At 46.8% G+C, this 10,757-nt stretch overlaps 1 protein-coding gene across 1 annotated transcript; it reads left to right on the forward strand.

The window, feature by feature from the left end:
* The first annotated feature begins 9,236 nt into the window (after positions 1-9,236).
* LOC145795681 (uncharacterized) lies at positions 9,237-10,185 on the forward strand. Its single transcript, XM_082880538.1, has 3 exons — positions 9,237-9,358; positions 9,441-9,539; positions 9,748-10,185. The coding sequence occupies exons 1-3, from the start codon at positions 9,248-9,250 to the stop codon at positions 10,183-10,185; spliced, it is 648 nt and encodes a 215-aa protein (XP_082736664.1). The 5' UTR covers positions 9,237-9,247.
* The last annotated feature ends 572 nt before the right edge of the window (positions 10,186-10,757 follow it).

Consider the following 10,757-nt stretch of genomic DNA (forward strand, 5'->3'; position numbering starts at 1 on the left):
TGAGCACCCCCGCTCGCCCGATCAAAGATCGGCCTCTACTAACCATGATATCTATTTTTGAAAACATTGTGAGTTCTTATTCCGGTTATTAGCCTAGGTTACTATGTGATGCGCGCAGCATACAAGTATAGACTGAGTCGCCTGAATTGGAACAAAACATTTCATGTTTGCTATTTGAAAATGGTTTGCTACCCGCAGGTAGGCTTAAAATGCAGATTTTGCCACCCGCAGGTGGGCTTTAGAAAAGATGGCTTTGCCACTATCTAGTGGGCTTAAAACAAACAGTTGATGATTCATTCCAGCCCAAGTAACCCAACCTTCACCCACAGGCATTCAGGCAGTTATATCAAATAAGCATTTAGCCTCATGGTAAGCATGCTATCATGGTATTCACTCACACGCATGCAAGGATGCTAAAGCATAAAGCTTACCGAGTACTCCAAGCCAAAACAGAAACTCATTAGAAATCATGCATGAATCCTAAGTATACAGAAATGCCTAATGCAACACATGCAAAATGCAACTATAGCAGGGTCGGCTATTCTAAACATGGCATATGAGATGTTACAACTAACATGTATTCAATTTGGAATTGAAATACAAATGCAGTTAGTATGATGCGCCGAGCCCGGTGCATGTAATACAGATGAATGATGCAAACATGCTGTCATACTGTATGCTAATCTAAATATGCCCTAATCTAACCATCCTAAGCAGATAAATAAAAGGGAGAAAGACGTGGGGTTGGAAGACATACATCACACTCACGCACACTTATTACAGTTATGCCCTCGCTCGGAGGGTCCGAATAAATATACAGTCCCGAATAAAAGAATATTACAGTCCAAATAATATACAAATTCCTAATTAATTAACAAATTAACTAAGAAAATAAATAAAACTAGCGTGCAAGCCAGGGACTGCCTCGCTTCTGATGGATGATGCATGTCCGGGTTGTCTTGCGCGGAAATCCACCGGGATGCCCCAATTAGCCTCTGTTTAGCAGTTATTCTTGAAATGCGTGCCAAGTCCCGAAAAATTGCTGATTCCTGATTTTGCTGCAACAGAGAGCAGGAAAGGGGCATAGCAATGTATTTCACAAATATATGCATACCTCGATCCTCGTGCCACCAATCACGTATACCGAGGCATGATGGCCGAGGAATCGAAATGCACAATTCAATATAGGATGAATGCACATGAAACACAATAAAACCTAACTCCATCATGGATGATCCGGAATGTCGATGACTGGGAAATTGAGACACATCCCGTCACTCGGAGTACGGAATGTATCTCGTTTCCCGTGCTCGGGCTAACTCCTATCCCGGACACGATGCAATATGCACGACATGCATGAAATGCAACTAAGATACAATCCTAACATACACAATGCTATAAAAATGAGATGCCTCAAAATGTGTGCACACGGGCACGCAAACCGAGAAGATGACAGAATGCGATCTAAGATACAACCTAGTATGCACAATGCTGTGAAAATGAGATGCCTCGAAATGTGTGCACACGGGCACGCAAACCGAGGCGATGGTATACGCGATGCAAATGACATGAAAACATGATATGGGCTTATACCAACATGAGTGAGCCTCAGCCACACTCACATAGGATGCCGATGGATGAAAATGAAGTGCCTCGAAATGCGTGCACGCGGCCACACAAACTGAGGCAATGGTAGAATGCGATGCAAATGACATGAAAACATGATATGGGCTTATATCAACATGAGTGAGCCTCAGCCACACTCACATAGGATGCCGACGGATGAAAACGAAGTGCCTCGAAATGCGTGCACACGGGCACGCAAACTGAGGCAATGGTAGAATGTGATGCAAATGACATGAAAACATGATATGGGCTTATACCAACATGAGTGAGCCTCAGCCACACTCACATAGGATGCCGACGGATGAAAACGAAGTGCCTCGAAATGCGTGCACACGGGCACGCAAACCGAGGCAATGGTAGAATGCGATGCAAATGACATGAAAATATGATATGGGCTTATACCAACATGAGTGAGCCTCAGCCGCACTCACATAGGATGCCGGCGGATGAAAACGAAGTGCCTCGAAATGCGTGCACACGGGCACGCAAACCGAGACAATGGTAGAATGCGATGCAAATGACATGAAAAGATGATATGGGCTTATACCAACATGAGTGAGCCTCAGCCGCACTCACATAGGATGCCGATGGATGAAAACGAAGTGCCACGAAATGCGTGCACACGGGCACGCAAACCGTGGCAATGGCAGAATGCGATGAAAATGACATGAAAACATGATATGGGCTTATACCAACATGAGTGAGCCTCAGCCGCACTCACATAGGATGCCGACAGATGAAAACGAAGTGCCTCGAAATGCGTGCACACGGGCACGCAAACCGAGGCAATGGTAGAATGCGATGCAATGACATAGAAATGGAAAGAAATCATTCTAATAGAATTTCAGCAATGAAATATGGGGTAAAACAGTCCCGAAATGAGGCGAAATGACACCAAATGCATGGAATAGTCCAGAAATGCGAATTTAGGCACCCGAAATGGCCTATAGCTATGCCAAACATGCACGATATGGACATGTAATGCAAAGACAGAAGCTAGGCAGTCCCAAAAAAGGCACTTTCACAGTTATAAACATGGCCAAACAGCAAGCATAGGTAGGGCAAAAATGGCATGCAAGAATAGGGGCCAAGAGAGGGGTAATGACGCAAGTGATATAAGCAAAATCCAAACTGCAAAATTTCCTTCTACAACATTGAAGAGAGACCAAAAATATGAATGTTTACAGTATATGGAAAACCTCAAATCAATATACAAACATGCTAAAAAAAAGGCACAAGATTGAGGCTCAAAAGGTGCTATAACATGAAGTATACAAAATAATCACCAAACAGAAAAAAAATGTTAATGAAACATGAAGTATAGGCCAAAATAAGGCCACTTTCAGTTCTGTGAAAAAGCCAAAAACAGAAGCAAGGGGGGCTGCCAATTTATGCAAAAATGGGGGCCAAATAAGGGATATAACTACAAGTGGCACATGGAGGCATCAAATGGTGAGGGGCCCTTCAACAATGTTGAAGAAGGGCCCAAAATAAGCACATTTACAGATTACATCATGCTCAAAAACAGATTACTCATGGGCCAAAAATAGCATGCAAGATTATGACATATAAGAGGATCAATGAAGCAAGTGCATCATGGAGGACTCAAACAGGGTTGAGTCCTTGATGAAAAGTGAAAATGAGCTCAAAAGAAGGCCACTTTCAGTTAGGGCCGGAGCTTGAAACAATAAGCATATAGGGCTTACAAATGGATCAAGAAAGAGGGTCAAAAGAGGAGAAATGTTACTCACCCTTGAAGACCAAAGCTTTTGTTGCTTCTTGGACCAATTTGCAGCTCCTTTAGCCTTTGAGAAGCCCTCCTTGTTGCTGGAAATGAAGTGGTGGTGGTAGAGCATGGTGGTGATGAAGAAAACAAGGTGTAGGACTTAAGGTTTTTTAGGAAAATGAGAAGGATGGAGGGAGATATGGATCTTGAGGCTTGAAGAACAAATTTTCTCACCCCTAAATGTGATATGGCTTGCTGGTTATAAGGACCAAAAAGGGGGTGTAAAGGTGGGGGAAAAGGAGGCCAACTTTCCCCCACAAAATATCCCCCGGATATTGATATTTTCTGGGGGATAAAGCTATACAGCTGTAAAGTGAACAGTGTGAGGATCTCGGCCGGCCAGTTATTTTGGTTGCAGGTGGCCGGCCGGCCACACCCCCTAGCCGGCCGGCTAGGGGTCAAAAGGGTCAAGCAGATTTAGTGGCCGGCCACCACATGATGGTGTCCTCCCATGTGTCCTTAACACAACCCTGTGGTTAAAAGTCCAAGAAAGTGGCTCAAGGGTGTTCAACATTAGCTCGGAAAGAGGGGTTCAAAAGGGTCAGGTGGAATTACTGGCCGGCCACCAACTTTTAGGGTCCTCCCATGTGTGTACATCACAAATATGTGGTTCAAAGTTCAAGAAAGTGGGCCCAGGGTGTTCAACATTAGCCCGGAAGGAGGGGTTCAAAAGGGTCAGGTGGAAATACTGGCCGGCCACCAACTTTTAGGATCCTCCCAAGTGTGTACATCACAAATATGTGGTTGAAAGTTCAAGAATGTGACCCCAAGGTGTTCAACATTAGCCCGGAAGTGTGAAAAACGGGCGTCGGAGGGCGTCGGAGGATGTATAACTGGTTGCTGCAACAATTACTGGCCTCCCACCCTTCAGTGACCTTCCTAGTGATAAAGTAGAGGTACCTGCCAAAAATGAACGAAAACCGTTGCAAAACGAATGTTCGGGGGCCAAAACATGTAGTTCGGGGCCCCGGAAACTGCCCGTTAAACACCGAAAATGGTATTCGACCTCGAAGTGGGTTTCTCAGACCCCAGTGTCCCTCAAAAGGGATTAAATAAGATGTACGCCAAAAAATCAGAGCAAACGGAGATGGTTAGGCGGTCCCGAACCGAGGCACACGGCCAACGGTCCTGAAAAACCGGAAACCGGACTCCGAAATGGGCAAAATGGCCTACGGCCGCCAAATGTAGCACACGGCCACTGAGAGATGGTCTACGGGACCTCTCCCTCCCCTCAGGAAAAGAAACAAAGAAAACCGAGCCTGGTTCGCAAACCGAGGCAAAGCACAAAAGAGGATTCGGAAGTCTGGAGGCAGGGCTTACGGCCGCAACTCTGAAGCTTCTGAACGAGCGCATTATGCAACATCACCAAGCGCTCAATCGGTGACGTCTGAGTCTTAAGGTCGGTCAAAAATGGGGTGTCTACAGTTGCCCCTCTTTGACAGAACTCGAAAGTCAGAAGTGACGGGAGTGAATGTCAAAGCCCAGAGACGACCCATTTTTGACAAGGCCGAAGACTTAGACAAATGTACAAGATAAACAGAGATGTGCCCGCAGGCATGCCCGCAGGCAGGGGCAAAATGAAAATGATATGCAAGAAGCCGAACATAACTCAATGATCATGCAAATGCAGCAAGCTGTAATGAAGCAAGTATTCGCAAATAGATGCAACAGTTTTAAGCAAGAATGCAAAGCAACAACTACATTTCATGCAGTTAAGAATGCGGAGAATTATTCAATCCTCGCCACGTCTCACACGGAGAAGATACGATACCTGCGCGATTCGTCTGGTTGCACCAGCCTCAAATGAACCGTACATACAATATCGTGCCTGCAAAAGAGAGAAATTGCAACAAGTACAATATGCTACCAACATATATCCAATGTGATTCTGGAAGTTTGACACACGCAGTGCCGGTGAGTGAATGCATCGCAATGCAAGAGTGGAACATGCGTGACAACGTATGCTCAAACATAGAGGTATGCCAATATCAAGAAATGTGCATAAAAATGTGAGTATGCTCATGAGAATGCAAGTTATGTGCATGATAGTGCAAAGCGAGCATAAGTCAACGTGCCCGTTTGTTACGAAACAACGAGCAATGGAAACGCGTGTTTCGGCGAAGGCAACTCGATCACGACCTCCGATTTACTTCCTGGAAAGGCTACAACTCATTCAAAAAGGATACACTTTGATTTTGATGAATGATGATGAGACACATGTCAGAACTTGAAGTTGAAGTCCCGACGGAGCAATTTCACAACCGGAAGTGCACTTTTCTTGAACTTTTTCAGGTCCCGGGAACTCCAATCTTCCTCAAAATTTACAGGGAGCTAGGTGAGCCTGTGAGGGACATGGCCGGCCGTTTATCTTCCCAAGGGGAGGCCACCAACCGGTTTTCCATAAAGTAAAAGGCTGGCCGGCCGATTTTCCAAAAAGGAAATGGCTGGCCGGCTAGAAAAGGTGGCCGGCCGGCTATATGCCCAAATCTGAGGGCATTTTGGTCCTTTCACCTCCCTTTTCATGCTCCTTCGTCCCAAGATTTGGAGCCTATATAATGCAGCCGAGATTTCTTCCTCTCTTGCCTCCTACAACACTTTTTTCTCCAGATCTGAGTTCCATACGCGTTTTCCAACGCCCCACGCAAGTTGTTTCCGCAAAAACATTCAGTTTCAAACACTTTGAAGCGATTTAATTTCGGTTTCGGAGCTTCTTTTCTCATTTTCACCACTTGAGGTAAGTTTGTCTCAATATTTGGAAGATTTTCTCAGGAGTTGACTTTTGTTGACTTTTTCATTTCCCGAGAGTTGACTTTTGTTGACTTTTTCCAATTTTGGCTCATTTTCGCTCATTTTCGCTCATTTTTGCTCCTTTTGCAGATTCTTTGAAAATGGCGGGTAATTCTCCCCACGGCGGAGGTTTTCCGGGTGCCGGGGACAATTTTGATCCCATGACTTTGCCCCCGAGGACCCGACCTTTTATTCCTGGGAGGTACAATCCGCCAGCACATGTCCTTCCGCGTGCCGTTTTCCGTCACTTCACTAGATTTGACGAGCGAGCACCTGGGGATCTGCTTCTCCGAGAGCCAGAGCATCACCTCTCTCATGAGGCCCGAGAGGTATTTACTTCATTTTCTGTATTTTTCGTACATCTCGAACCTTTGCCATGCTTGAACACGCAGTTTAGCTTACGACATAGTACTTTACTTGCATCCTGAACATGTGGTTTTAAACACTCGAATTTCTGAACACTCGGCTCATTAATTAATTGCGAACGCACAGTACACATTAGTTAAGAGGTGAACACACGGCTCAAACACTGATTTGTCGAACACACAGCCCGAATTCGAAAGTGAACACACAGCCCACACTTTAAATTTTCTGAACACACAGCCCAGATTAGAATAGTGAACACGCAGCCCATACTTGTTGAAATTTGAACACGCAGCCCAAACTTTAAATTTTCTGAACACGCGGCCCAGATTAGAATAGTGAACACGCAGCCCACACTGATTGAAAATTGAACACGCAGCCCAGATTAGAATAGTGAACACGCAGCCCACACAGATAGAAAGTTGAACACGCAGCCCAAACTTTAAATTTTCCGAACACGCAGCCCAGATTAGAATAGTGAACACGCCGCCCACACTGATTGAAAGTTGAACACGCAGCCCAAACTTTAAATTTTCTGAACACGCAGCCCAGATTAGAATAGTGAACACGCAACCCACACTGATTGAAAGTTGAACACGCAGCCCAAACTTTAAATTTTCTGAACACGCAGCCCAGATTAGAATAATGAACACGCAGCCCACACTAGTTGAAAGTTGAACACGCAGCCCGAACTTTAAATTTTCTGAACACGCAGCCCAGATTAGAATAGTGAACACGCAGGCCACACTAGTTGAAAGTTAAACACGCAGCCCAGATTAGAATAGTGAACACGCAGCCCACACTGATTGAAAATTGAACACGCAGCCCAAACTTTAAATTTTCTGAACACACAGCCCAGATTAGAATAGTGAACACGCAGCCCACACTAGTTGAAAGTTGAACACGCAGCCCAGATTAGAATAGTGAACACGCAACCCACACTGATTGAAAGTTGAACACGCAGCCCAAACTTTAAATTTTCTAAACACGCAGCCCAGATTAGAATAGTGAACACGCAGCCCACATTAGAATTTGCATGTAGCTTGTTTCTCTTCATCGGTACACAACCCATTTCATTTCATCGGCACGTAGCCTATTTCATTCCATTGGCACGCAACCTAGTTCATTTCATTATTGACACATGTATTCATTCTGAATGCATGTTGGTTCTCGCAGTGTACGGGGGTATGGTTCCACCGCCGCGCGGGACTGGTACGCTGAGCTCCCGGAGGGTGTCCGAGATTTGGTAGACTTGGCAGGGTTCGGGCCCTTCTGCGTCGGGTTGTCACGTTGTTCCGCCAGGAGGACTCTGATGGCAGCCTTGGTAGAGAGATGGTGGGACACCACCAACTCTTTTCATTTCTCTGCCACTGGAGACATGACCATGACGCCTCTAGACTTCGCTGTGTTGACTGGCTTAGACATAGGAGGTTGGCCCATCCCCTATGATGAGGATATGGGCGAGTGGGAGGCCGCTTGGATGTATCTATTGGGGGCTCGCCCGCCTGTTGACAGGGTTTCTGGGAGAGTCCGATACACTTGGTTCTCTTCCCACTTCCGGCGGGCGGAGATGGTGCCCGAGACTCCTGAGGAGATGGAGCAGTACGCCCGTGGTTTCCTTATGTTCCTCTTCGGGACTACCCTGTTCGCCGATAGAGGGAACACAGTCGGGCTATACCTGCTGAGCGCTCTGGTTGACCTATCACAGGTCCATCGATATGACTGGGGTGGCGCCGGCCTGGCTACCCTTTACTTTTATATGAGCGCGACCTCCCGCGGGCGGGGCGATTTACTTGGCGGCTACTGGAGAGCCTAGGAGGTACTTTTCTGTCCCCTTGATTTACATTTCTGCTTTTCATTACTTGTACATTGCACTCACAGCGCACTTTTACAGTCTGTATTTTGCTCTCAGCATTTCGTACTTACATTCTGCACTGCTTTTCTCAGCTATGGGTCTATGTATACTTCCCAGCATTAGCCCCAGAGTTGGAGGTGGCAGGGCTTCCCATGACCCCATACTCACTAGTGTTCGAGGGCCCGCACCGGCCGAGACCCCGAGAGACCCTCATTTACCTGCGACAGTACTTTGACATTGTGCGGCATTCGGAGGTACTTCAGAACTTTCAGTTCCTTTCATTTTCATCTTTGATTTGCTCTGTATATTCCCGATTTCTGATTGGTTTATGCATTTATCATCCGCAGATCTCATGGCAGCCTTGGGCGCCCCTGGGTGATGGTCTCCGACTTCAGTATACCGGAGGGTCGGACATCTCCCAGTATAGGGTCCTGCTCGAAGGGCCGGTTGGCAGGGCATGGTTCCTGGGGGAACGCTTTCTGCGTCAGGTATGGGGGTATCTTTCTCAGGATCCTCCCGCAGTACCCCCAGTCAGTATGCGGACTGCTGACAGGCTCTCTTACTCGGAGGTAGTCGGCGCTATGCTGGGTAGCGATGCTTTACTATATCTTGAGGAGGGGGACTACGCCACTTACCGTCACATATATTTGATGCCTCCATTGACGGGAGCTCGCACCCCGATGACGAGGCTTGCCGGTATGTCATCCTCGGGCCAGGCCCGAGCTCGGGCTGCAGACGCCCCTTCTACTAGTAGGGCTGGTACATCTAGAGGTGGGGGTAGACCGGTTCCTCCGATTCTGTCGACTTATCCTCATCCTGGATGGCCAGATATGCCGACTGAGTTGATGGCGTGGCAGTATGGGGCTATCTCTCCGACCCCGATCCCGCTAGAGCCTCCGATGCCCAGTGATCGATACGCCATTGATCCTGACTCACCGCTGGTATGCTCCACTGTTTTTCATTCATCATTCAGATGTTTAGACATTCTTTTGTTCACTGATGATTATGAGCTCATATTTGCAGCCACCGCGAGGGTACATGGAGGAGGTGGTTGGACTGGTGGGCACACTCGAGGGCATGGTCCTGCGTAGGGAGGCACAGTTGTCTGTCGCGGGCATTCAGGTACTTTTCAGTTTTCTGGCATTTATCATACTTCTGATGACATGTGGATTTCTACTGCATCGATAGACTACTTGTGTAGAGCACATCTGACACACACCACACTTGTACACTGTATTTACATGCACCCACTTCACGTAGCCTTTGCTTGTATCTGCATCTGATGTATATATTTGGACTGATGTATTTGAATTGAACTCTTTGTTTTCAGATGCCTTCATGGTCCGGTCAGCCGCAGGCCAGGCCACCTGGGCCTCCTTGGGGAGCTAGGCCATCTGGGCCTTTTCAGGGAGTTGGGTCACCCGGGCCTTTTCAGGGGGCGGGGCCATCCCGGCCTTTCCGAGGAGCCGGGCCATCTAGACCTTTTCGAGGAGCTCGAGGAGGGCCTGTCCGCAGACGCAGGGCTCACGTTGTAGAGGCGGAGCCTGATGAGGAGGAGGAGGATGCTGAGGAGGAGGAGGAGGCTACCGACCGTCAGTCAGAGACATCTGCTGAGGAGGGGGGCTCCGGTCTTGGTTCGGGGAACAGAGGCGAGGCTGAGGGGGATCCTGAGGATGACAGCTCCGACTCAGATGATGATGATGGCGCAGAGGTTGTCTCGCAGAAGAGGATGAGGAGTGCTTCTCATTCCCGTTCCCGAGGACATTGATGCTGCTGTTTCCTGCTTTATTTTTCTTTTACTAGTAGTTTGTAGCACTTTGCACATTGTTAGGCAGTTTTATTTTTTGTAAAACTTGTACCTTTGTTTGTTGTAAAGCATGATGGGATGAAACAGCTTTTGAAAAGGTGTTTGTATTTTAAACTTTAGCATCGTATCGCATCATTTTATTTTGCACAAAAATGAAATTGAATGGTAATGTGCATTATGTAATCACCAAGTCAGGTAGTGAACCGACGCAACAAACTAAGCAACTCAACTTACTAAGATATAACAGAACCTTTAGCAAGTTTACAACTCGATAAACAAAATGCAATAACGTTGACAACGCAAATAAACAAGACTTAAACAAAGGTTGCTTAAACAGAGCGCAATGACTCGAAAACACGTCCGCTCGACAAACAACTCGATAAGCAAAACAACAACTCGATAATCAAAACAATAACTCGATAAACAAAACAACAACAGAGTGTACTTCTGACGATCTGGGCACCAGAACGCATCCGAAGCAGAGGGAAATGAAGGCCTTTAACTCTCCCTTTGCATGGAAATGCTTGCAACTT

Source organism: Camellia sinensis, chromosome 7 (assembly GCF_055761805.1).
Source record: "Camellia sinensis isolate YWXY chromosome 7, ASM5576180v1, whole genome shotgun sequence".
Lineage (NCBI taxonomy): Eukaryota > Viridiplantae > Streptophyta > Magnoliopsida > Ericales > Theaceae > Camellia > Camellia sinensis.

What these genes read in the sequence shown, in the direction of transcription:
- LOC145795681 (XM_082880538.1), top strand. Translation starts at nt 9,248, where the DNA reads ATGCCGACTGAGTTGATGGCGTGGCAGTATGGGGCTATCTCTCCGACC. An exon ending in TTGATCCTGACTCACCGCTG is followed by an intron (nt 9,359 to 9,440) that starts GTATGCTCCACT and finishes TCATATTTGCAG; the next exon opens with CCACCGCGAGGGTACATGGA. An exon ending in TGTCTGTCGCGGGCATTCAG is followed by an intron (nt 9,540 to 9,747) that starts GTACTTTTCAGT and finishes CTTTGTTTTCAG; the next exon opens with ATGCCTTCATGGTCCGGTCA.